This window comes from Colletes latitarsis, chromosome 13, assembly GCF_051014445.1.
Source record: "Colletes latitarsis isolate SP2378_abdomen chromosome 13, iyColLati1, whole genome shotgun sequence".
Classification (NCBI taxonomy): Eukaryota; Metazoa; Arthropoda; class Insecta; order Hymenoptera; family Colletidae; genus Colletes; species Colletes latitarsis.
The window spans coordinates 14,017,420-14,044,983 of NC_135146.1; the positions used below are offsets into that span (position 1 = coordinate 14,017,420).

The following is a 27,564-nucleotide window of genomic DNA, read 5'->3' on the forward strand; positions in this document are numbered from 1 at the left end:
GGGTAACGTATTTTAAATTCTATTAAATTAGAGAAATATTTATTTGATCAGTACTCAATTTGGTATAAATAAATATACCCAACAAAACCTATCTTATTGGCAATCGGTTCAACTTCACTGTGGTAAATGCGGTCGGTAATTTCTCTGTCGGTCGTAAAAGTCACAATGCTTCTTTATCGACTACTTCGCGCCAGAACCTTGAGCCGGAATTTTAATTGATCGAAAGTAAATCCATCGATTTAGTAATTAATAACAAAACATTCACCGACGCTAATTTTTTCTTTTTTCCTATCATAATTCATTAGAATCACCGAACTGTATTTCACTCGCATAAACATAAATCGGGAAAGAATAACAAGTAATTAATGGTTTACGGCGTAATTAAACTGACGAAAGTCTTTTTCTTCGCGTAAACGTAGCGGATATTCGTGACAGAGTATGCGAGTGTAATCGAGAATGTAAAACGAGGGACTGGATGCGGTTTTACGATCAATCGAGGCTCTAAAGTCGACGACGTAACTTTCTCATTGCCAAATCAATCGTTTATTGCAAAATTACTACGAAATAAGTACATTTTTAATCGAATATTTTAATCAAATGACTGTACAATCAAGCAGAGTGCATTCAATCATAGGCCTTTATTATTGTCGAATAAAAAGCAAAGACAATTGGTCATTAATTGTGTATAGTATATACATATAATAAATAGACAGAAATCAAGGAATACATCTCCAAAACAAATAATAATAAAGACGAGAAGGTCACAAAAACGCAGTAAACACGTAAATAAAAGAAAACGGGAATAACGTCTCGGAACAGTGATTAGCCAATGATCAGATTCGTGATCAGTGATCGTGATCGGTGAATCGAGGGTTGTTTACCCCGTTAATATATAAAATATAAATAATAGTTATCATTTAAGGGTTAAAATACTCCACGATAGCAGTTTGGGCGCGAAGAATCACGAAGGTTACCGAGTGTCGACGGAGATGTCCGAAGTATCACGAAGACCTACGACGGTCGAACGTGAAGGCAGCTGCTTCAGTCGTTGTCCCGCGCTTCGGGAGTGTAGTTTCGTTGGAAAGTGTCTATCACGTGGGCTTCGTCGACGTAACTAACCGAAAAACTTTCAATTCCATTCAATCGTAATCGCGGAAATAATGTATTCCTCTAACTAAAATAATCGAAACTGTTAGTGGAAGGAAAGTGTCAGTTGTGAGGCGAAACCATAGCAGAGAACTTCGATGATCGGAATGACGACTTAATCGCGAGGTGAGTTGATCACGTTTTCCTAATCTCGTAAAAATGGTGATAAATTCCCTAAAAATACACTTTTAGTTCCCCATTCGATATAAAATCGATAATAATGTTAACGGGTTGATTCCCTGTTGTATACATAAAAAAACAAGGAAAAGAAAATTTAGATGGATTAATGCAGTGTTAACCTTGTTTTAAAAAGGTGAAAAGAAGTCTAATTGCAATCTTTTTCCTCTTCCACTTAATGTTGGTCAGTTTTCGAGATTTTTCCCCGCAACAGTCTAATTAACCGGTTAAAATTAATGTTATAAAATGTATTAGTGCTGTAGTTTTTATGGAATTGGGCAAGTTTGGGTTTGTTCTTTGTCCCGCTACGCCAAAAGATTAAATTTCATCGTTTATCCGTTATACAAACATAAAAGATGCCGATCGTCGCAACGAAGCGATAAAATGTATACTGAATAGCAGGCAAACAGCAGTGCCATGCTGTCCAGACTTGTATTTAGTGCAATAGTACATTGTGACAATCTTTATAAGGAAAAATCTTGTAACTACGGTCGACTGACATGGAGGAAAAAGTTGTTCAAAATAATGACCTTAACGACATATTTCAAGTCCATTCGAATCTGTTAGGATGGATCGACAAGTTCACTTATATAGATAAAGAATCTACACAACGTTGATAACGAATTCGTTCATAAAGAATTCTACATAGACCAAACACGCAAATATGTATTACATTTCTTACTTTTGACAAACTTCTTAAATTAGGTAACATTTGATATCTTTAAGATTACAGTAAACTTATAACAAACGATTGCAAACTTTTGCAAAATTTTCACGGTTGCAACGTTGCACAAGTTTACAACTTTTTGTTATCGTGGCTCGGTTAAATCTGGAAAACAATTTATTTCGCGATAAAGTTTCGTTTATCTCTGATTTAACCTTCCAAATAGATCGAAACTTGAGTTTTCCTTGTACTTCAAATCTACAAACTTTAATATTAATATTGATTTAATATTTTTAATTCTGGACATAGAAAATGTTCAACAATTTTCTTTGAGTTATTTTTTTAGAACTTTTATCCAACGTTTACGCGAACACGATGCCCTTGGAATCTCTTCTTCGAACAATAAACACTAATCCCTAGTCTTATCTCGAAGATAAGTGTACTAAGAACTATAATCTTCGATTGTTGTATTATCGAACTAGATAACAAGTTTCGATACCTTAAAAATAACTTTACAAGCTTAAACTAAATTTTAAAAGGGTACAAGTGGATTTAGAATTGGTAAAATTGAAGAGAATTGAAGATTCAAAGAAGCATTTGAGATTTCCCTTTCAGTATTTCTGCTTTGCAACGCCATAGGCGTCGCGAATCAATCTTTGGACGTTCGTTGCGTAAAACGGAAAGAAAAAAAAGCGTTTCGTAACGCAGGTACCGTTTGGTAAAACGAAAACGGTACTCTAAATAATAAACAGGTCGTGGGACTTCTAGGAGGATTTAATTTACGCGAATTGAGGTCGTTCCCTCGATGATTTAATTAAAGCAATCGATGGAAGCCTGAATAATGAAAATTAATTCCGAGAGAACTGACTTTTTATTTATTTATTTAATTTACAGTCTATCAGGACCATTTTCGATCGAAAATTGTTTACATTTTGCCGCGTGACATTTGCAGAATACATTTCTCGAGGTTTGCGTATTTCATGGAAGTATTTACATCCTTTTCTTCAGTTTTTCTTGGAACGTTCGTGTGGAACCCAACCATAACACACAAAACACATTCGCGCGCGTCACGCTCGTGTTGTATTACGTATGAAAATGATTTTTATGAGAATGGTAATTATCAAACATCACTGTTGTTAGAATTGTGGGAAATTACGGTATTTCAACATGTTTACTATTATGGTGGTCACCGGTGACCGTCAGGACAACTTGACGGTCACCGGTGACCGTCAGAGTACTAAAAATGCTACAAATTTTGCTACAACCATATTTTTCTTAAAACATTCGTTTGGAATCCAATCATAACCTATTTTGATGAGAATAATAATTGTGAAACATCACTGTTGATAAAATTGGGGGAAATTTACGGTATTTCAACAACTTGACGGTCACCGGTGACCGTCAGAGTACTAAAAATGTTACAAATTTTGCTACAACCATATTTTTCTTAAAACATTCGTTTGGAATCCAACCATAACCTATTTTGATAAGAATAATAATTATCAAACATCACTGTTGATATAATTAGGGGTAAATTTACGATATTTCAACATGTTTACTGTTATGGTGGTCACCGGTGACCGCCACGGCGTGAATGAGAAGTTGTCTCGACGGTCACCGGTGACCGTCAACATGACCATAACACATTTTGATGAGAATAATAATTACGAAACATCTGTTGATATAATTGAGGGAAATTTACGGTATTTCAACATATTTACTGTTATGGTGGTCACCGGTGACCGTCACGGCGTGAATGAGAAGTTGTCTCGACGGTCACCGGTGACCGTCACACATTTTAATGAGAATAATAATTACGAAACCTGACTGTTGATAGAATCGAGGGAAATTTACGGTATTTCAGCATATTTACTATTGTGGTGGTCACCGGTGACCGTCACAGTACTAAAACTGCCATGAATTTTTTAGCAAACAAAAAGTAACGTTAGAACCATACTCGCGGACTGTGTAATGGAATTTTCGAGTCTGGTTGGAGAGTGGCGAAAAAACGGTGCATCGAGGAAGCTAGGAAACGGGCAACCATAACTGCACTTAGCGCAGCGGCCGTAGACCGAGACGAAATACACGTTATAGTTGGAAAACGATATATTATGCGGCCATATATATACAATATATACGTATATATTCCAGTCAGTGAAACTTTTACCCCGGAATTCCTCGTTTTGCGAATAATTTTTGTGTCTTCGTTGAATAATTTATCACTCTGATTAATTATTAGTCTGGCAAAATGGAAAGCCGATGTTGCAAAATTTTTCGAAACGTTTCCGCGAGGTATTCGGCGGCTTTCTAAATTGTTCCTCCATAATTTCGTAAAACTGAAATTACATCAATTTGTAGATCAATATTAGATCAATATTAGATCAACATTTCCAACTGAATGCAAAAGGTTTGAAACCTATTAAATTATTAGAAATAACGAGAATCGAAGGACTCGTTTGTAATTATGTAATTTGTTCAGAAATGCACGATTACGTAGCTCAAGAAGAGTTGTGTGCATTCGATTCTTCTGGATTTCGTCAAGGTCGTGGATTGGTTGTTCCGCGAGTGCATTTCGCATGCAACGAGACGCATAAGATGCACCGTTACTCGCCCTGCAATGCAGATTCGGCGATAGGTAAATGCAATTCGGTTTATACTCTTCCCTAACATTCGTTTCACAATAGTCCCATGTTTTTCTAAAAGTAATTATAATATTTAGTGCACCAAATAATTGTCATAATGTAAAATACATTTACACTTAAAAAAACAAGACAAATACCTGTTCGTGATACAACACCTTGTACAGGTTTGAATAATTAACTTTTTGCGTTATTTAATTAATTGCTACGAATTCTCAGACTTTGCAAATAAAAGACACATAAATCTTCAGATTCTTATGCAAACAAAAGACACATAAATCTCTGTATTATCGCGTATTTGGCTTTCTTATCAGTCCATACAGACTCCTCTGTTGCAGTTTTAAAATAGTCACGGCAAGAAACGCAATCAGGCGCTGACAAAGCACAAAATTAGATAAAATTATATTACCCATTCGTCTGTCTACGAGTGATTGATTTACTGGCGTCCATTTTAGTTTTCCCAGGTTCAGAAATGCTTCGCAGTTTTCCAGGCGAAAAAAGAAACAGAATAATTTAATAGAATTATTTGTTTTTCTACGGCCGGGACGTTTGCCAGTGCTATAGGCGCGGTGGAATAAAATTTCAAGTCGCCAGGCAACGAGGAAAGTATGCTCCCCGGACGAGAAAAAACGCCAGGACGACTGGGACCAGTTTTTCCAACGCGGATCGCCTGGCGAGCGATTCTCGCGAAACCGCTTCTTGCATCGGCGAAGTTCGACCGAAAGTCCACTCCGGGGGAACGTTAATCGCCATTCTGGTCGCGATTACTTTCGATCAGCCCCAAAACTTTCGAAGAAAACTGGCAAAGCTCGCCTCGACGACGAATTTCTGTTCAGAATAGTAATTTTGTCAACAAACTTTCGTTATTTTCCCCCCCTGTCGAAATAAAGAAAATCTTTAAATGAATATTTCTAAAATAGGTGCCATTTCCATCAATTCATGCATAGGATTATAGTGTCTCGTTACTGAAAATCCATTCCATTGTTCATTGTAATCATTTTTGGTGAATACATATACCCCCGAAATCCTACCCACTTTCTAGGTACTGAAATTTTTAGGCGAAATTAAAAAATTTCAAATCATACTAAAAAAAATATATTTAGTTACAGAGGTCAATTACAATCATTTTTGGTCATTAGACATACCCCCGAAATCCTACGCATTTTCGAGAAAAAAATTGTTTACCGAAAATATAATTTCTGGCCAGAAATTGTTCCCCGAAATGTCATGCGTATCTTTAAAACGTCATAACTTCTGAACGGATTGACGGATTTTAATGTTCATAAAAGCAAACGACGCGTATTTTAATGAAGAATATGTAGAAATGGTAAAAACATTGGAAAAGTTACTCCTTGACCTTGGAAAATGCGTAAAACCCCATAAGAGTAGTCCAATTTTCAAACGTTCATAACTCCTAGAATAGTGAATGTATCTCATTGAAACTTTTTTCTGAAGTAGAGCTTACGGGTACCTACAAAAAAGTATTAGACAACTTTTCTATAGAATGTCAAACAAAATTACTAAAAGTGAAAAACGAATTCTTAAGAAAAATCGACAGGGGGTAGGTGCCTAAATTTTTCGACGAAAAAAAAACATTTCAAATCGTTCTGAAAAAAATATTGTTAGCTGTGGGGGTCAATTACAATCATTTTTGGTCAATAGACATACCCCCGAAATCTTGCGCATTTTCGAGAAAAAAATTCGAGAAGATTTGAAATTTTTCGACGGAAAAAAAAAATTTCAAATCGTTCTGAAAAAAATATTGTTAGCTGTGGGGGTCAATTACAATCATTTTTGGTGAATAGACATACCCCCGAAATCTTGCGCATTTTCGAGAAAAAAATTCGAGAAGGTTTAAAATTTTGCGACGGAAAAAAAAATTTCAAATCGTTCTGAAAAAAATATTGTTAGCTGTAGGGGTCAATTACAATCATTTTTGGTCAATAGATATACCCCCGAAATCTTGCGCATTTTCGAGAAAAAAATTCGAGAAGGTTTGAAATTTTTCGACGGAAAAAAAATATTTCAAATCGTTCTGAAAAAAATATTGTTAGCTTTGGGGGTCAATTACAATCATTTTTGGTGAATAGACATACCCCCGAAATCTTGCGCATTTTCGAGAAAAAAATTCGAGAAGGTTTGAAATTTTTCGACGGAAAAAAAAAATTTCAAATCGTTCTGAAAAAAATATTGTTAGCTTTGGGGGTCAATTACAATCATTTTTGGTCAATAGACATACCCCCGAAATCTTGCGCATTTTCGAGAAAAAAATTCGAGAAGGTTTAAAATTTTTCGACGAAATTAAAAAATTTCAAATCGTTCTAAAAAAATTATTTTCAGTTGCAGGGGTGAATTACAATCATTTTTGGTCATTAGACATACCCACGAATTCCTTCGCACTTTCGAGAAAAAAATTCAGGAAGGTGGACAAATTTTTCGACAAAATTAAAAAATTTCAAATCGTTCTTAAAAAATTATTATCAGTTGCGGGGGTCAATTATAGTTATTTTTGGTCAATACATATACCTTCGAAATCTTACTCACTTTCTAGAAAAAAATTCTACAAATAACTGTCGGTTATGTATACAAATATTATGTATACTTAACCTACATAATTTGTAGCGTGGATTATAATTCGTATATAGGTTAAGGATCTTCTAAAATGTCCCAATAGTTATCTCACTTTAAATAATTTGGCAGAACTAATTGCGAATATCGTTTTCAATTATACGCGTACTATGATACGCGAAATCGCGTGAGAAAAGATGGTCGCCACGGGGAGGAACGACCGGTTGAATATTTAACATAGTAGTCTCCTGAGTGGCGAATCGCGTGCAGATGTCGATCCCCGAGCAGCTTGCGTCGAATTATCGATCGAGTTACGTACAGGGTGATCCTGAAAACTTGACCAAACTTTTATATTCCGATGCAATTATATTCCCGTATTTCTTGTCGAACTGAAAAAGGATATACACGTTACCAGTGAAATTCCCAATGGCAATAAAAATTTACGAGTAAGAACTTGAACGGTGTCTCGTTGGACCTTTCAACTTCTTCTCTTCTGAACTTTCTTTCAACTTTTTCGCCTTTCGTTTCGCGTCCCGACGTCTTATTCTCTGCCATCTGCGGACAGAGTGTCGTTTCTCTTTGGCTGGATATGGCGACCCGTAGTTTCTTTTCCCCCGCTTTCCCCTACGTTCGTTAAACGTGACCCTGACCCGACACTGGGTATAAGTTGCACGTCGCGATTAATACGCCGATTGCCACGCCACACGGTGGTTCGTATCTCCTAAAATATTAGCTTCGGTAGTTAAATACGTTCCGAGATATCAATAAAGAAATGTGTACTCAAAGGCCGTGCCGCCGCCTAAAAATAGCGACAAGGGTGCCTTGTTCCTTCGCGATAATCCGACCGACGTCTCCGCAGTGAAAACGTTGCGTGTGCAGGTGTGTGTGTGTGTCGGTGAAACGTGTGCATTCTACAGATATCATCCTCGCTGCGAAAGTGACACAACAGAAACGAGAACGCCTTGCAAATTGCGATAAAGTAATCTCTTTTGAGTTGTATCATTTCTGTAGCAGAGGTATGTTCGTTTTTCTCAAACGTTCCCGGGGAAAAAGAGAAAGTTACCCAAGAACATTCGAGATGACTGCAGCTGTCTTTCGTCAATCCCTGACCTGGCTCGACTCGAATCTGCACTTTGTCGCCAGACTGCGTCGCAATGTTTGTTCTTTACCTGTTGGTGAACTTTTCAAATAAAATAACTTATTAAATATAATGTACCAGATCGCGTTAATGTATTCTCGAAAACTGGTATTGGTTTTTAGAAAAGGACACACACGAGCCACCAGAGAAAGTAACTAAACAGTAGTGATAGTACCTGCGACACGCGCAACACATTCTTTTTGCGATTCAAAAGAGACGTCGACCCGCTTCCACCGTGATCCACACACGGCCTCCACGGTTTACTTACCTTTGCTCTCTCGAATCGATAAGATCGTACGCGAGTGGAAAGGTCCTTGAATGTGAACAACTTGTGGGACGAGGCAGGTGACAACGACCTTGCCTCTGCGACACATCCTCGTGACACGCTTTTCGCCATCTCAATTTCACCTTAAAACCATAGGTCACGTGGAAACAAGACACTATATTCTTATCAAATTTTTAGATTAACCTTGAAATGACCTTAAATGACCTTGAAAGTCTTGTACATCATTGGATTTCGTTTCGACCTTTGCCATTACATTCCGGTAACAAAAGTAAAGTTTATCTTGTTCACAGTTGCTTGTCATGATATTTGCCTCTTAAAAAAAGTAATCCTCTAAAATAACGCAAATATTAAAATTGCTGGAGTATTTCTAGATTAGGTGTACTCAAGGTCATCGAAGGTCACGCTGTTATATATCCGTTCTCCAGCAAACAGTGCGTGCAAACCTACACTCAATCAGTCCATCGACTACGTCACGTTGTACGGTTACTTCAACGCGTTCGTCGTTAAATAAATTATAGTTCATTCAGAAACTACCACATGAAACATGGCCGTGTCCAACATAACTTCTTATTTGCCTCGGTCGTTAAACCTACGTCGATAATTACAGCATTCCGATTTAGTTCCAGTAGCTCGAGGTACCATGATATCAGTAACTTCAACTTTTATCACGAATTTGAGAAACTTACGACGATCATAATCGAAGACGAAGTTTAATGATAAACGTATTTTGTATCTATACTATTTAAATGTAAAGATAAAGAAAATTTAATCGATTATCGACGTTTTACAATAATAACAATAGTAGCGAGAATAAGAAGTGATTTCGAAATTGGACGATAAAAATTCATAGCTATTGCGTGAAAAGCTATTCTGCCGGGGCGATTGAACTTATGTTTGCACTTGGTGGACACGTAACACGTCAGAATAACGAACGCTGAGACGTAACCATAGTCCCACACACACAGTGCCACACGAAACACGATGCTGTCAGGTGAGCCGTGTGTCCATGGCGTGACCTTATACACTCCACGAACAACACTCTTCCGCGAAGAAAGCTTCTCGAGTCGAGATCCCGTACACAGGATCTAACGGGTGCCCGCCAAAGAAAAGGAAATTTTTCTAACCTGCAAAAGAAATTTGATTCACGATCGAGTTCACGCAACGAGCAATTTGCTTAATTTGATGTACCGTGAATATTGGAGGAAAGTAGAACTCACCCAAAACGTCAAATAACGAATAAAAAATAAATAAATTTACGAGCCGGCTCGATCCATTGTTGAACGAAGAATGTTGGTAATAAAAACAGAAGGAACGTAACGCGATAAAAATGTCCCGGTATTACAATACTATTCGCGTTTCGTGAAGAAACACGCGTTAGAAAATGACGGTTGGCGCGTCAGCTGGAATGAATTATGCTAGCTTGTGACCCTGATCGTGTGCAAATAATACGATAAATCAGTTTGCGTCATTGGAATGGAATATTGTCCTTAAAGGATACGATGACACTCGTTGACGGCCTTCGGGGCACGTTCCGCAGTCGTAATCGTCTATTCGAAAATTTCTGTTTAGCTCGAAACAATTGGCTTCCTTCGCTGCACACTTCTTACCGGAAGTGAAGTTACCTTTGTTCTTCTAGATGGCGTCCATCTGGCCCATTTGCTCGCGTAGGGCTGGGCCTGTAATTGCGATACCGCCGTTAGTTGTGGCTGTTGCAATTTCCACCTTATTTTCGAAGGTCTGTCTCGTATTTGCACGTAAATTCGTTCTCTGCTCGTCGCCTGTTGTGTATGCGAGCAGCATGCTGACCGCAGTCTCCGATGTCCGGCGCGATAAGCACGTGTCGGTACTAAAACGGCCCCACAATCGAATTTTCGATTAATCTAACGAACGATCGTAGAATATCGATAGGAACAGTATTTGGTGTCGACCTTCGGAGGCTGCCAGTGACGACATCCTCGGAAAGAAAAGAAGATGGCGTCGGCATTGCAAGGCTGTTGTGTTGCAATCCTTCTGACGCAATCGGGCTCGAGTCGCGACACTGAAACTCACCAACCTTGCCCAGAGTTTATTTCGCGTTTCCAAGTTTCACGGCGGTCACCAAATAGTAAACAACGCATAGCAGATCGCTAAAATAATCATTTTTAGAGACACTAATTTCATTATCTTCGAAAACTGTTGCAAACCCACCTTCTATTACTCGCATGAAATAGTAATTCGAGTCGTAATAGGAACTAAAATTGATTCTTACAACGTTCAATCTATCTTTTATTGCCTCTAGCAACGCCACCAACCATAAGTGGCCACATCTGGCGTGATAGCACCTGGTGGATTCACGGTACATATTCTCTTTTCCTTTTACCAACGTTTCCATCGTGTTTCAAAGTATTCGAATATCCGAGAGTTCATTTTTCCAAGCTTGAATATCGAGAATCGAATTTTTTAAGTAAGTCGTAATGATCGTTTTGAAACGTTGTCTTCGCGCCTTCCGTGTCCGAGATTGCCCTGCGCATGCCCGAACCGACGAGGAAAGTTGTTTTCAGTCTCTTTCTCGCCATTCGGCTGGTCGCGTGAATTCTAATCGGTTTTTACGTAATATCGACGAGGAATGCCTCGTTGCGCTTCTTCTTGCACGACTGGCGATTCCTGGACACGCAGAAACTCGAAAATCTATTATTCCAACGGTAGAGTCGCATTTAAATCACTGTTTTAACAAAGAGAAATTCGATCGTGTACTCTCAGACTCTTTCCAGAAAGATCGTTACGGGCTAAAGTGTTTGAACGAATTTAACTATCGTAAAATTTCCAATAAATTGCGATGCTTTCTCGAAAGCAACCATAGAGACACTTATCTGCTTTAGGCATCGGGAGAACAATTATGGTATGAGCTAAACGAGCAAGACTTCACACCAGGTTTATTACTTCGTTTCAGATAACAATCCGCGAGCGATTATCTGCATATAGCTACGTTTCTTGATCGGAGATGCGATTGGTATAACTGGAATGGCGAAAAACTTGTCGGGGTAGTGTTCGTTCTGGTCGGACCAGCTTTCCAATCGGACCATCCTACACGACTAGTAATTAACAAATTTTGACCGTCCATTAGGGGAACGATTCGATTTATTCGCGATCGAAAGTTTGATTTAGACGTTAGGAATGGCGAATAATTGAAACAATTACAAAAGAGGGGATTCTAATTCGATATTATTTATTTCGTATATTTTACAGTTTCGTGGTTAAAATTGGTGCAAAGTTTCCAGACAGAATGTTGCATTTCCCGATGCACCGGCAGCGAACGAATGCACACACGTATGATTATGCAAGATGCCGTTGCAACGACTCCTTTCCCCTTCTCATAATTTCAGCTCTTCCTGATTCTGTTATAACGTTAGAATTATGCAAACATTCCATCGCAACGACGTGTAACGTTGCTCGACCTATTGGGCAGTAAACAATCCTCGTTTTTATTTCATCATAATATTTCTCTTGCAAGCATACTTCGTATACATTCGTGTCCCAAACTATTTCACGATTCCGATATCGAATAAGTCGTTTCTGATCTCGGAGGAATTATTGAAAATTCTTTCGCGGTTAGTGCCCATTGTAAACGATTTTTAAAGATGATCGAGACGTAGACTCGAGGGAAGCCACCCGTTAGATAAAGCCTCGATGAGTCCTGGAGCATATGCGAGTTGAGATCGAGCTCAGAAGGGCAACGCCCGAAGTGGCCTTGCTCGCGACCTCCTCGGAGAGAGCTTCTGCAGCGACTGGTCTTCTCGTCTACTCGCACGCGCATTCGACGCGCGCAGGATGCGTGCCTCCGTTGCGCACTCGAGGAAGAGCCGCGAGACGATAAAAAAACAAAAGGATCAACAGGTTACAGAGAACCGGGCAGGAGAACACGATAGAAACGACAAATAACCGGGTCCAATTAACCAGCTTATTTCCAAAACGTTCTCCAACCGATTTATTTATTTTCACCGGGCTTGAATGACGCAAATCACATAGTCACAACGTGTACGATCTCCCAATTATTCAATGGCGGGCAAAAATGGATTTCTGGTACATTATTATGCACACTGCCGTGTATTTAATTTTCAATGCCGTCACCTTTATACACTTTGAATAATAGTCTGCGAGGTAATTGCTACTGTTAAAAATGCATATCCACGCCTACTTGCTGTCACAGATACCTGGTTATGTCATAACTAGATTATTACCGATCTTTTAGTTCCCTTTTTTTGGGAAAGCAAACGTTGGGAGGGGCTTCACATTTTCTTAAATGGAAAGTGGTATTTTTTGTTATAGCTTACCTTAGATCGAATAACGTTTGCTCGAACTATTTTTTTCTTTTATTCTACATCGTTAAATTTTCACGAGCACGATTGTCTTTTATAGTCCGCGACAACGCAGATTCCAGACTATTTGAAATTCTAATGATGCAAACGTATAGGAAATTATCATTGAGCAACCGATTGAATATCGCAATTATAATTTGAAGGTCGTCGCGTAGTAGGAATAACGATCTCGAGATTAATAATACCGTATGTTAATTACACGCCCGGAGGCCATTGTTTATTGTGATTGCTGTGTGTTTACAAGCGGCAGGTGTGTTTTTACTTAGAACACACTTGTGCCTCGTATGTAACGCGATCTTGGTATGTTAATTAGCACGTTCGTCATAATTTTGCAATTAATAGACGCGTACCATCCTTAGTCGAAGCTTGACGATACATTTTTTCAAATCGATTTTTATTTCCTTTTAATCTACTAAATCTATTAAATATTAAATTTGAAACAAATTCAATAATACTAAACTTGAAATCGTAACAAGTGTATACATCGTTTATGACTTAGTAATATTTAAATCAGGTGAGAAAATAATATCCATAATTGCGGTAATTGGTTCACATAAATGCACATGATTCACGAGGAATTATATTCAAATTTATTACGTCAGTTATTGTTGATTACATTTTTTATTCTACCCTGATTGTAACTAATTACTGTGTAACATAGTATTGAAATGTGAATTATTATAAAACAACTGTATTTTTAATGGCGAGAAAAAGTCCCACGATAATGGCGAGAATAATCTAATGGCGTTATTGACCTAAACGCCGTTATTCGACGAAATTATGCCACGAAGAGTTTATTATTATTCACGATTTCATATTTTTACGTATAACAATTTTCGAAGTTTGATGTAACGTTTGATTACATTTTATTATAAAGAGGATAAAATAGAATTGGACTTTGATAATTGTACGACGATATAGGTGTGACTTCTGTAGTATCGTGGAAAAATATAAAACTACTATAGTAGGTTTGTAAGCCAAGAAAATGAGTCATAAATGATAACAGGCGCGTAACAGTTGTGCACATTGTGCAACAAAAGATAATAATTTCCAAGTTCTCCATTTGCAATATTATCTGACCAATTAGGCTAGAGAATAATTAACAACGTATTGCATAGGAAGAATATTTTCTCCTTACTTTTCCTTCCAAATAATTTCAAGGTACAACTCTTTTCTTTAATCTCCAACAAAAACAAAAAAAGAATTTTGTATAAAATCAGTGATATTTCAAAGTTATTAAGAAATCTTTTTAGGTAGAAAATACAGGGTGTTCGGACCTGGGAAAAATTTTAATGGAGGATTCTAGAGGCTAAAATAAGACGAAAATCAAGAATACCAATTTGTTGATGGAGGCTTCGTTAAAAAGTTATTAACAATTAAATTCAAAAATTTCTAATCGTTCTGGAAAAATTATTTTCTGTTGCAGGGGTCAATTATAGTCATTTTTGGTCAATAGACATATCTTCGAAATCCTAACCATTTTCGAGAAAAAAATTCAAGAAGGTGGACAAATTTTTCGACAAAATTAAAAAATATTAAAACGTTCTAAAAAAATTATTTTCACTTGCAGGGGTGAATTACAATCATTTTTGGTCATTAGACATACCCACGAATTCCTTCGCACTTTCGAGAAAAAAATTCAGGAAGGTGGACAAATTTTTCGACAAAATTAAAAAATATTAAATCGTCCTAAAAAAATTATTTCCAGTTGCAGGGGTGAATTTTAATCATTTTTGGTCAATAGACATATTTTCGAAATACTAACCATTTTCGAGAAAAAAATTCAAGAAGGTGGACAAATTTTTCGACAAAATTAAAAAATATTAAATCGTTCTAAAAAAATTATTTCCAGTTGCAGGGGTGAATTTTAATCATTTTTGGTGAATAGACATACCCCCAAAATCCTGCGCATTTTCGAGAAAAAAATTCAGTACAGGCGAAACTTTAAACGTCAACAACTTTTTAACGAAGCCTCCATCACCAAATTGGTATTCTTGATTTTCGACTTATTTTGGCCTCTAGAATCTCCCATTAAAATTTTCTCAGGGGTGGCGGAACACCCTGTATACTAAAATTGCAGTCAGTAATCTGTTTGCTGGAATTTCCATGAAATCAAGTAACCAAATCAAATCGAAAGCAAGCAAGAGTTTTACGACGCCCCGACGTTGGTTTCCGCCACATTCTAGAATTCGCCGGATAATTTGCGGGAAAGTAACGATTACGAGGAGAAAGAAGAGAAAAAAAAAATGTTGCTGCCCGTGTTAGAAAAGGCTTCTGGGAAGATTGTTCGGCACGGACGGTTTTGCAATCGATGCGCCGATCGATAGCGCAGCACAATGCAGTCGAATCTCGATTTCTCGTCGTCGAGGAAATCGTTAACTCGTCCAGTGAAAGGATTCTGCCCGCGGGCATATCGAAATCGACGTGTTCCGGGCAGAGAAAATAGCCACGCCGATTCGAAACGCGAAAAAATCCGATTTTCGAGAATTTTCTATCGATTGAGAATGAAGTATAATCGTAAACAGGGAATAAGATCGTCCGAAACTTGACAAAATCGTAGTGTGAAGCCACGTAATTGGCGCATATCCTTGAAAATTACATAAGGAGCAGAGGAGGATACAAAATGGCGGGAGGGGAGAGACTCGTTCCATAGCTCGAGGCCCTGGCCTTCCTAAATTCCAACAGAGCATCCCGTTAGTTCTCCACCTGTCCAATCGACTCGATCGAGGAAAAATTTACCACTTTCCAGTCTGTTTACCGCGCTGTTTGATGAAGATTATGAATGGGACGAGCACACTAAGCTTCAACGTCGAATGATTTATGAAATATTTATAAGCACTTCGCGTAAATATATGTTAATTATCGATGAAAATACGCGACACCTCGTGGGAGCTAAGGGGAATTTATTTTTACGGAATTGCTGGAATCTAATAGAAAAATTTTTAAATATTCATTGAAGAAGAATATGGAGCATGTGTCCGTGCACGTGACTGCAGAGCGTCCCTAGAGCGAGAGCCATTCGTGATACGCGACGACTTGCCCAATCGGATTCCATGGTTGCACGTTTTCCACCACGAGAAAGAAATGTGGTAATGGGACGGAGCAATGCGTGCACGGGGGATTAATTACGTTATTGCGACAGAAAACGCGAAGAACGACAAACTGTTTACCAAAAGTCCGGAGCAGAGAGTTTCTCTGGCAAGCCAAAAATCTTGGAACGAGAAAACTAATTTAATTCTTTTAAAATTAGCAAAATTTTAACGGGAGATTCTGGAGGCCAAAATAAGACGAAAATCAAGAATAGTAATTTGTTGATTGAGGCTTCGTTAAAGAGTTATTAACGTTTAAAATTACGCCTGTAGATAGGCAACCTGCGTGACAGTGGTTCTCATTCAGCATGAGAAATTCTACTTACCGACTGGGTGGGAACCTCTATCCATAGATATCGAATACCCTGTATAATAAAAATAATAAATAGATGTTTTTCTATTAGAATAACAGGCAAACTTCAATTACAACTGATAAATCAGAAAAGATCGCTTCTCGAGAAATTTTCACCGTGTAATTATCGTATTATTAGCAAAGCGTAATTAAGAGTGGCTTACGACTCGATGTGCTTCGTTAGATAATTATTGGCCACCTTTTATATTACGTAACCGTACGTGTGATGAACTATTGTTCGCAAAAAATGTGCGGAGAAAGTTATGCCTGCTTTGAATATAATAACCGTTCAAGCTGAAACTCCCATAAGTTGTATTATGTTATTTTTATTGTTTCGAGAGAAAAAAAAAGAGTTTCGGAGTAATTGAGACCTTGTTTTTTGTTTGTTTTGTGTGTTCAGAGAGGAGAGGCCATCTAGAATGGTTCTGACCGTGACTGAGGACACACCAGCAGACATGCTGGCCGGAAGTATGGAACTTCTGGTCCAGTTACCTCGGGAACACCACCATCAGACGCAGAGAGTCACGGTGCAAAGAAGGTGAAGCTATTTTTTAAAATTTTAACTTGTACGATTCAACTTTGAAGATAAATTTCAAGTTAAAATTTTAATACAGTCTTAATGACATCGCGAAACGTAAACAAAAGCGTTCCCATTACGAATATTCGGTGCCTTTCCGTCGATTTACTTTCTAAGAATGTTAAAAATGGCTCGAGAAGGAGAAATTCAGCCATCGGAACGTTTTTCTATGGATGACGCTTTCCAGAAATTCGGGTCGCAGCGTAGGAAATTGTAGCAGCTGGTTGCCATAATCTGTGTCTCCGAGAGAAACGATAGTCGTTCTCGATGCAAGAATCATGGCTAACGATCCGTTTACTGGCGCGAGAAACCGTCCCAAAGGAAGTTTCTATTCGTCTCGTTGCAGTCGTAGAGAAACTTCCAATTTGAGGAACGACCGCCATCTTTGGGCCACCCGGGGGCCATCGATTTTAATTAATTTCGAACAGAAATTCAATTTGGAAACCTTCTTTACATCTATGTTAATTTTCGATAAACGTATAGCGTTAAATTAAAGATGGAATTGTATAGAAAATGAATGTTTCTGTTTTCAGCACACCGATGATGGACCTCCTGGTGCAGATCGTCACTGCCCATAAACTGTCAGCCTCAAGTTACACCTTGCAAGCAATTGGAGAGCGTGGAATGGTCCTACCTCATCAACCGAACACACCTATTGGCGCATTAGATGCTCTACAGGTACACTGTCGAAGGCTTTAACCCTCTATCGCCATACTCTCGATCATTTACAGACTGAGGTGGTTCCAAAATTTATTTCTGAAGGTCTTGCTTTCCGTTCATAGCGATTAATCTCTATTCCAGGTAAAGCTGCTACCAAAACAGGGAACTTTCATCCCCCAAAAGACGAAACAGGCCAATCAACCTTTCGAAACCACTTTTAGGTTGCAGGTAAACAGACATTTTAACACAAGAATCCCGGTGAAATCAACTCAAAACGATTTTTATGAGACACGCGGCCCTTGTGTGCAAAATCAGTTTGCGATTACGACGATTGTGCAACTGCTGCAGGTGCATCTGCCCAGGAATCAACTGTACGTGTCCAGAGTCAGTCCAAAGATGAACCTCGGCGAAATTTTGGACGAAGTTTGTCGCGAGAAGAATTTGGACAGGAATAAATACGAGTTGCGTCATCCAGGTACGTTTCGTACGTCTAGATTCTTGTTCCTAGACACGAAAAACGAGTATGGCAACTAACTAATCCGTATCGACTTCCAGTTATGCTATAAAAGTGGTCCTAGAGTTCATAAAATTTCTTACCACTCCCGTTCATTTAATTAATCTTTAGGACATTAACATTTAATTATTGTTAATTTGCATATTGTGGTTTGCACGCAGTTCTAGCGGTCGCCGGGCGTCAATATCAATTTTCATAAATACCTTTCCGTGCGGCGCGTATCAAATTCGCGAAGGCGTCTGGAACTGCTTTGACTGGGTTTGCACCGACAATATGGCTTCCGAAGCCATTCACGTCACGCATATAAATATATACATATATATGCGTGCATAACTTGCTGCCCTGATCTAATTTTCCTGAGAATTCTGCATTTCTCTTTATCGCGAGAATGAAAGTCTTCTTTTTAATCTTCAACCTGTGGCACAATCCACAATTATACACTCTGGGCCAAAAAGATGAGGTTTCTCATATTTCTTTTTTCGTACGCGGTACTGTAAACTGAAGAAAACAACTGTGTGTTCTGAATAGAACTGAGTGTTATCCCCAATATCACCGTAAAACCAAACCAATCATATTTATATTTTAAGTTATATATATACTAAACAGATATATAATATTGTGTACACAAATTGTCTTTCTTTTTCTCTCTAACCTGGTCTCATAACATGTTACCCATGGTGGTAGCATTGCTAGGTCAGTAAGTAAGAGAACGACAATGCCACCATAATCCTTATCATACCAACGCCATCTGCAATAAATGCAACGAGCTGTTACCAACATCTTTTTTACGTGGGGGAACTCCCTAAAACCCTTTTTAATAAAACGATATTTGTTTTCCCCTCAGCGAATTTGGAAGAGACGTTAGACCTGTCTCTGTCCCTGCAGGACTACCACCTCCAGGAAGTGACACTTTACGCGAAGCAAGGGCGAACACTGGGCGCTGCCCTAAGTACGCAGGACATTATGGCTTTACAGAGGCAAGAGGAACGACGGAGGCAGCAGGCGAAGCAGGGTGTGTTCGGGTTCGTGTTCAAGAAGTCGAAGGAGGGCTCTTTGAGCACGGACAGCCTCGGCGGGCGGAGTGCGTCGCCCGCGAGGAGCGACGAGACGGGCAGGAGCACCAGCCCACTTTACCCACCTACACGACCGCAGAGGAAGCGGAGACCAGCACCCAAACCGCCCGTTCAGACACAGCCAGAAGTCAGCAACGTTAGTACACCAAATACAAGTACTATCCAGTGATGACTTGTTGGCTAGGCACCTACAAACTAAACGGGGCAAGGGCAAGAAGAGAAGGTCTTCGCCCCTTCTTATGCTGCACAGTAGTAGGGTCTCCATAACCACGAGAAATACATTTTTCTCCTATTCACGGCTAGTATTTTGAGCGTACGGTTACGCCAATGCCTCTCAGTCTTGCCCTATCCTACTCTGTCCCTATACGTTTCGTTCACGTCCTTTGTCAGGCGATGGAATTGTAGTTGTGAGCGGCTCAGCCAATAATGACAATGCGTCGCTATTACGCTACGGCCAATCAGCGTGCCTAGCCATCAAGTCATCACTGGATAGTATGTAGAAAATCTTATAAGAGATTTGATGATGTTATGTCTTTGCGTGATTCGTTTCAGAGTTCTGAAGAGAATGCTGGAGATTCTGGAAAGGAGAAGGTGGTGATCAGCCACAGTCGTAACAGCAGCGACAGTTCTGGTTATCACGAGGCTTCTGTTCTGAGCGATAATCCAGATTCCGCTGGAAGGCTTCCGGAAACGTTGCCAAGGCGAAACAGGGTACCCCCGGAATCGCCCAGGAAGCTGGCGCATACGTCACAGTCCAGCAAGAGCCTCGGCAACCTGGCCACCGTTTCTGGTACGCTTTCACGTGGAATTAGCAGCACCTCGTTGAGCTCTACAGGTAGAATTCTCGCTTTTTTATTGTAAACGTCCTTTAATCCGCTATTCTACGTTTCAAATTAGACCGCGAAACCTTTCCCGCCCTCGTGTTCGAGGATTATCAGTAATACGGTCACAATTACCATCATTAAAATAGGATCCCGTCTCTGATTTCGGTCACAGGTTATTAAGAGACATCCTAATTATTATTTGCTAGAGTGTCGAGAGTTTCCGTTTAATTCTCGTTGTGTCGTTTGCATCGAATCTCTGTGTTTGTGATTGTCAAATTGCAAGTAAATAAACAGAACCACGCCAAAACAAGTATATATTTAATTATTTTATAGGTTTATTTTCATGGAAATTCAAAGTAAAAAAGAAGTACAAGTTTTGAACGAAATTCTTCTTGATGGAAGGCGAATTAAAGATGGCGTTCGAACGAGAAATACTCTAGGAACGTTCATAAAATAATTAACATTTCTGTGTTACCTCCTTAAAAATACTAACCAGTATTTATATTATATTATTGTAAAAATGGTACACATGAATAAATAAATAAACACAAACACAAAAACATTAATAATTATCACACACCTGATACCTTCAGACACCAAACAACACCTAAATTGCCCTGCGAACTATATTATTATAATTGATGATGCATAATGCAGAATTGCATTTCGAGCTTCCACCCCTTTCCTAAATGAATGGGTGTTGTTCTGGCCCTTGCACGTAGTTCGTAGGGCCGGATAACAGTGTCGTTGACCACTAGTCCACCCACTCTGTCCAAGTAGGGGCACTACAACCACAACATGACGGTTGTTCCCTGGAAAGCATAACCATCCTTTGGAGACCCGACAGAATGCTAGTCTTCTACCTTTACCCAAGGGTAAAATTCTTCGAAATTAGGCTCGATTTAACATTATTCCTCTTAGACAACGACACATGCCTCCCTTCCTCGATTGAAAACACTTGTTTTTTTACAAGAATACACAGAATTCATCTTATTGCTGCAGGCCTCCGAAAGAAAAGGGCGGCGCCACCCCCGCCGATAACAAGACCCCTGTCCTCCGCCATGTCTACGCAAGCATTGGAACGCATCGTGGACTCGGAAGAGTCCTTGACCTCTGACATGGACCCTTCCAAGCCTCCTTCGGACATCGGAGTACCATCTAAAGCAAATTCGGACATCGGAATGACCACTGTAGCCCCGAACCTGTTACCTACTGCCTCGAATATTGACCAAAAGGTTGCAAAGTCCGATTTGGAACCTTATCGAAGATCCGGATCCATAAACGCTAAGTTACCGACCGTCGGAACGGGGGACCCCGTAGAAGACACCCCCGTAGACGCTAGAGCACCCAGAAAACGAGGTAAGCTAGTGCGTAGTCGCGGTAGCATAGAGGATAGCATGCCATCTTATAGTTTCGTGTCGAGGAATAGTTTCGAGCAGCTGCTCGAGGCGGAGGAAGGAACGAACACCATGAAATGTCGCCGTAGTTTGTTCGATTCGGAGAAAATTAAGCTACAGTCGAGGATAGAAGTGTGCTTCAAGTCAAAGAGTAGCTCCCTGGACTCCGACGAGGGCAGTTTTAAGAACTCTTCTAGGTTGCAGGGATCCCAGAGCTTAGTTTGTGGAAATGCTGAATCTTTGGAGGCTAGGGAATGCTTGAGAGTGTCCATCTCTCAGGGCAATTGCGACCTATCTAATAAGAAGTTGTTCATGTCAAAGGGTAGCTTCCTAAACTCTAATGACGACAGTTTTAAGGCTTCTTCTAGGCTTCAAAAGTCCCAGAGCTTTGTGTGCGCGAATGATAGCTCTTCAGGGGCATTCATTTCTCAGCGCTATCGCAAGCTGTGTAGTCAAAAGTCCTTAAAGAAACGGAATAGCTTGTTGGAATCTAAGTACAGTAATTCCAAGGCCTCTTCTAGGTTACAGGAGTCCCAGAACAATCGCAACTCATCTAGTCAGGAGTCCTTCAAAGAAGTGAGTAGATTGTTCAAAATGCAGACTCTAGTTAATTTGGACGACATAGGAACGGATTTAGAGAGCAGGCTTCACGTCGATGACAATAGTTGTCGGCCCAAGACTCTGAAACACAGTTTGAGCGTTCAAAATGGACGCAGGCTCCGGGAAACGAAAATCGTCAGCAGCTTCGAGAAGCAAAGTTCGCTACGGCGAAGTTTCCAAGTTAGTTCCTCGGATGATCAGCCAAAATTAGGGAAATTGAGTGTTACGAACTGCTGTAGCGATTCGATTTCGTCCAACCTCGATGGCTTGGATGGTCGAAGATCCAATCTCATCGCGCCGCCTCTGAGCAATTTGCAGATTTTTGCGATTTCCAAGAAACCATTGGACATTGCAGTAACAAACGTAGATCCGTTGCCTAGCAAGGTTGATAGATTGCCCCCCTTTCCTATTGTTCAGCACGGCAATTACGGACTGGACCTGAAGAAGAAACTGAGTATCCTGGAGCCCCCGCCCCAAGGCTTAGTGAGCAGAGAGGAATCCACGCAGAATTGGAACAGATTTTTGAACCAGTTGAACTCTATACTGGAAAGCAGATCTGGAGAATTCGTTTAGTTGGATTTATTCAATTAATTTCAGTATATTTTTATGGTAGATTGTATGATCGTGTACTGATGTTTCCATTCCTTCCTCAACTTCGAGAACACAGCATTATTTTAGTGCTATAGTAGATGGAGTAAGCTTTTGGGGGGATTTTAAAGTTTACTTGAAGAGTAGAGAATCTTTTTGATATCTGAGAAACCTTACGGTATCGCGTTCCTGATCCTGTCAGCTTATCAAACACATACTCTAAATGCACTTATGCTTTCTATCTCCGCTTTTTGGTTATGGTTGTTTCTTTTTCTCCTCTGCACAGTTGGCCAACCAATGCCGGTAGCTAAATGTAGAAAAGCTTTGGCCAGGCCTGTGGCGCCCCGACGCCAACTGGCGGCGTCTAGTAGCGTCCTGGACACCTCCAGTAAATTAGACTCCTCGCCAAACTCTCCTCGACATCCCGACGCCGGAATTGTCAACGAAAAACAAACGAAAGTAAAGAGAAGTGACTGTTTCGAGGACACGGTGGTGGATTCTGATTCGATAGAAATGGGGGTGGAAGCTCGAAGAGTCCAGAAAAATTCCAAAATCGGATCGAAAAAGAAAGACGTTGGCGAAAAGAGTTACAATTCGAAAATTGACGCCGTGGTGATTTCTACGATACCAAAATGCGAGTATTTGAAATTATTGACGAACGAACAGCCGCCATTGCAGTTTGGGGAAGGCAAAATGGCGCGGGATAGGAAGGCGGAGGGTGGAAAATCTGCGAACGACCATAAGAGGATCAGGATCCCTCGAACTGCGTCGAAATCAAACGATTTTGAAACAAATGCTTTGGAGAAACAGAAGCGGCATCTGACATCCTCCGATGACATAACGTTTGCTTTGAATATCAACATGGCGTCGAATTTTGGGGACCAACATGAGAGCGTGGGTGGAGGAAATCGGAGTCGAGGATCAGGTGCATGTTGCTTGTAATCGGGGTTTGAATGAAACTTAATCTTTGTGGATCAGAATTGATTAGTGAGATTTTGAGTAAAATTTAGTAAAATGGTACTTTTGGTTTAGAAATTGCAATGCAAAGAATTTCAGAGAGACTTTTTTTGTAAAATGTCAAGATCACCCTCATTTTCTTAAGTGGTATATTATATTTACGAATTTTTCAAGTAATTGCGATAATTAAATTTATTTTTTAGATACAAATCTCTTAGAAACGGACATGCTGCTGCAGAAGGTATCAGCCACCCTGTCTCACACTCTGCCACTCCCAGTCTCGAACATTGTACCTGTCGATGGGTTTTTCCTTGAAGAAACAAAACTAGAAACATCGACCATTTCCAAAGAAACGGACTCCTTTAATTCAAAGAGTCCCACGAACGAAGATTCAAAACAAAACGACTACGTAGTAATCACCAGCACTCCAAACTTAACCCTCAATTCCCAGGACACGTCGGACTACGTGTCAGCGGGCGATGAAGACCTGGTGGAGTGGGAGTACCAGCTTCCGGCTCCACCCACTGCCTTTAGAGACGCTTCCCCTGTCTTTGACAGTTCCCAAACCCTCGTTTCGTCGACCCAATCTTACGGAAATCCTACTACCGAGACAGAAAAAACTGAAATTTCAGCTAAAAGGAGGGACCCTAAGAATACTTTGGAGACAGAAGGAGAACTTTTGAAAGAGGAATCTAAAGAAAAAGTAGAGAAACATGAAAGATTGGAGACGCAACAAACCTTTAAAAATCCCAAAAGTGAAGATAAACCCGACATTTCGGATGCGCGAGAAAAGGACCCTAGAAACTCATTTGAAACAGTAGAAAACCTCTTAGAAGAGAAGTCCGAAGAAAAGATGAAGAATCTTGAAAAATCGAATGATAATTCGAGGTTGGAAGCACCCCAGGCTTTCAAAAATCCCAGAACTGAGAAAAAGCCTAACATTTCAGTTAAAAGAGACCTTAGAAACTCCTTAGTAACGTCAGAAGAAGGTCTCTTAGAAGATAATTTCAGGGAAAAACTTAAGAAACGTGAGAGATTGGATGATAACTCGAGGTTAGAAGTCTCCCAGACCTTCAGAAATCCCAATACTCGGGAAGACCTCTTGGAAAATGAATCCAGGGAGAAAATAGAGAAACATGAAAGACTGGATCGTAAATTAAGGTTGGAAGTGTCCCAGTGTCTCAGAAATCCCAACATTTCAGATGAAAAGGACCCTAAAAACTCGCCGAAGACACCAGAAAACCTCTTGCAAGAGGAGTTGAAGAAAGAAATGGAGAAACGTGAAAGATTGGGTGATAATTCGAGGAAGGAACTAAACTTTGACTCATCGACGCCCAGAGTTACTCCCACGGACAATACACTGTCAAATTTCACTATTACCACGTACACAGGGCAGCAGGATCGATTCCTAGAGTCCAAAATGGAAGATTCTAGCGATTACCAGGAGAAAAAGAGTCAGGAGCCGAAACCAAAGACCAAAGAGCTGTTAAATAGGTCCAGCAACGTTCAGAGGTCCAAGAGTCACGTGCCTGTGTGGGACAAATCCAAATTCCAAGGGAATGGCGCAGATTTCAGGGGTCTGGTGGACATGAACAACCCGGGGATGAGGTCTAATGGTTTGAACGTCACCAGGAACAACGAGAAGTTCTCGCAGTGGAGAGACAACAGTTTGAAGCGACAGGGAGAACCCACCAAAGAGAAACAGCTGCAATCTTTGCAGGTGAGTGGCTTTTAGAACACATTTTAGTGGAAGTTTAAATTTGATATTAATTTATAATTATTTAAGCTCTATCTTTTAAGACCAATCTTCTGAATTTCGTATAGATTCTTAGTATCTGTTTTGTTTGAACGTTTCAGGTACTGAAAACCATTTTGCCGCAGTTGAAAAATGCTCAACAGGCGGAGGAAAATGTGCCCAAAGAATCCGACGATACAGTATTATCCGAGAAAACAAGGTAAGTATATTGAGATAGTTTCTACAACATACAATATCTCTGAAACGCATTAAAATATATTTGGGATACCGTTCAGTTTAAGCAAATTCGAAATATGATAAAACATGATTGGAATATTAGGAATTACTGCAAGGTCTAACTACATGTGAAAAAGATCTCTGCTCTTCAAGTAAAATTTGTATCCCTGACACTAGGGGGATACGCCCCCTCGCTCCTCTTAAAAAATTAGTACCTTTTAAAATCTTAATTGATTGTTGTGTTTCATGTGCATTCATTTGTACATAACTTTCTCATCAATTTCTCGTCAGATCTAAGATGTCCGCCACGATCGACGAAAAGAGTGATTCGGAATCCAAAAAATCATCGTCAGAGCCAATTTCAAAGCACTATACTTACGCAGGCCCGCCTGCAATCATTTTAGGCAGCTGGTCAGAGCGACAACCCGCTAACGTCCAAATAAAAATGGACACAGACTATAAGTTAGGCTCGAACGAGATTACTCCGATCATAAATAGCTCAAGAACCGAGTTAAATATCGAAGACAATCATAATCGACGCGGAAACTCCGAAAAGAATAACGGATTCCATGGAAAAAGTGGGTCCAAAGACTTGGCCAAAAAACTCATAGCTCACACGACGCCATTAGGCTTCAAAAAGCCACAAAATGACGACGATAGACCAATAGTGACTGCAGTCGAGCTGAAGAAGAATTTCGTGGAAGATAAGCAGAACAGCAACGTAATAGACACGTCTCCGATGAATTTCAAGCAGCTTTCTAGGGTTTTCGGCCAGGAAGTTTGTCTTCGATCGAAATCTAAGCGATTGGAGACAAATTCTAGGAAAGAAAATGAACCTTCGAAAGGTTTCAACGCGTCCACAGAGTCGAGGAACAGTGATCAGAGATCTGGGTTACCCACGATGCCTGTGATCACTGGAGTGACCTTGAAGAGTGCTAGATCGAAATCTGCAGTGGTCCAGGACTCGAGGGATGCATTGTTAGAGTCTATACGCAACTTCGGAGGCCGAGAAAATCTGAAGAATGTAAATTTATTATATTAATATTTTGGTTTAAAATGTAAATGAACTCTGAGGAAGCATAATAGATTCTTTAAAAAAGCTATTAAATGTATTTTCTAACGAGAACTTATGATTGCAGACCGTGGAAAGATGCTGAACGACCTGGGAACCTACGAAGTGTTGCGAAAAACGAAGGATATTTTAGAGTATTCAGGGATTTTGACTTCCACAGGCATCCGGAAGGAAAATAGCGACTTGTCGTGGAGCCCTAGAGGCAAGAAAATTAGCAATGGGTGGGATTTATTTATATATCTTTTGCTCTATCCTGTTTTAGACGCAATTCCAAGGTTGCGTTTATTGTAAAGTCAAGCATAATTTAGGTTGTAAAGGGATAATTGTCTGGAATGACTCAATATGGTGGCCGATGGCAGTTACAGAATTAGTCATTCTCGTGTAAATATCGCGTGTAAAAAGTCAATTTTCCCGCCAATCGTGTCCAAATAGTCATCGAGTTTGCTCATTGCGCCACGCAGATTTTAACCGTTAAGTTTTCCCTTCATTTTGTTCTCCAACCGTCAGGTTTCAAGCAAGAACGTAGCCAGAAAATGGCAAAAATGATAGATTAAATTCTAATTAACAATTGTGCATAATATTTAAAAAATAATGGGTATAAAATTAAATTCTTACAATTCGCAATTAACCAAAAAATGGCAAAAATGGCTACGCTCTTGTTTTCGAGTCTCTAATCCTTACAATTAGCATTAAGTATCTATCAGTGGGACCAAAGGTGATATCTTCTACTTTCTTAAGCATAACTATGGATTACTGTGTTTCTTTCTTTTTTTCTCCGAGAAACAATGTCTGTTATTGTTAGAATCGAAGAAACTGCGATGAAGTTTCAAAAGAAATGGGAAAAAATATATTGTGTTGATGTTTTTGGAGAGGATTATTATTATTCTATGATACTCCTTCTCTTTACTCCAAAAAC

At 39.7% G+C, this 27,564-nt stretch overlaps 1 protein-coding gene across 4 annotated transcripts; it reads left to right on the forward strand.

Moving 5' to 3' along the window:
- Window positions 1-1,031: 1,031 nt before the first annotated feature.
- Window positions 1,032-27,517, forward strand: LOC143349430 (uncharacterized). Of its 4 annotated transcripts, none has more exons than XM_076780682.1 (13): window positions 1,032-1,272; window positions 16,815-16,952; window positions 17,525-17,669; window positions 17,793-17,879; window positions 18,000-18,126; window positions 19,010-19,374; window positions 19,791-20,073; window positions 21,065-21,421; window positions 22,934-23,572; window positions 23,808-25,324; window positions 25,462-25,559; window positions 25,868-26,600; window positions 26,716-27,517. In XM_076780682.1, exons 2-13 carry the CDS (start codon window positions 16,834-16,836, stop codon window positions 26,731-26,733), a joined length of 4,488 nt encoding a protein of 1,495 aa, XP_076636797.1. In that variant the 5' UTR covers window positions 1,032-1,272; window positions 16,815-16,833; the 3' UTR covers window positions 26,734-27,517. The 4 variants fall into 4 exon arrangements, with proteins under 4 accessions (XP_076636797.1, XP_076636796.1, XP_076636798.1 ...); XM_076780681.1 differs by having other exon boundaries at window positions 17,793-17,878; window positions 17,996-18,126; XM_076780683.1 differs by having other exon boundaries at window positions 17,793-17,878; window positions 17,996-18,126; window positions 19,791-20,028.
- Window positions 27,518-27,564: the final 47 nt, after the last annotated feature.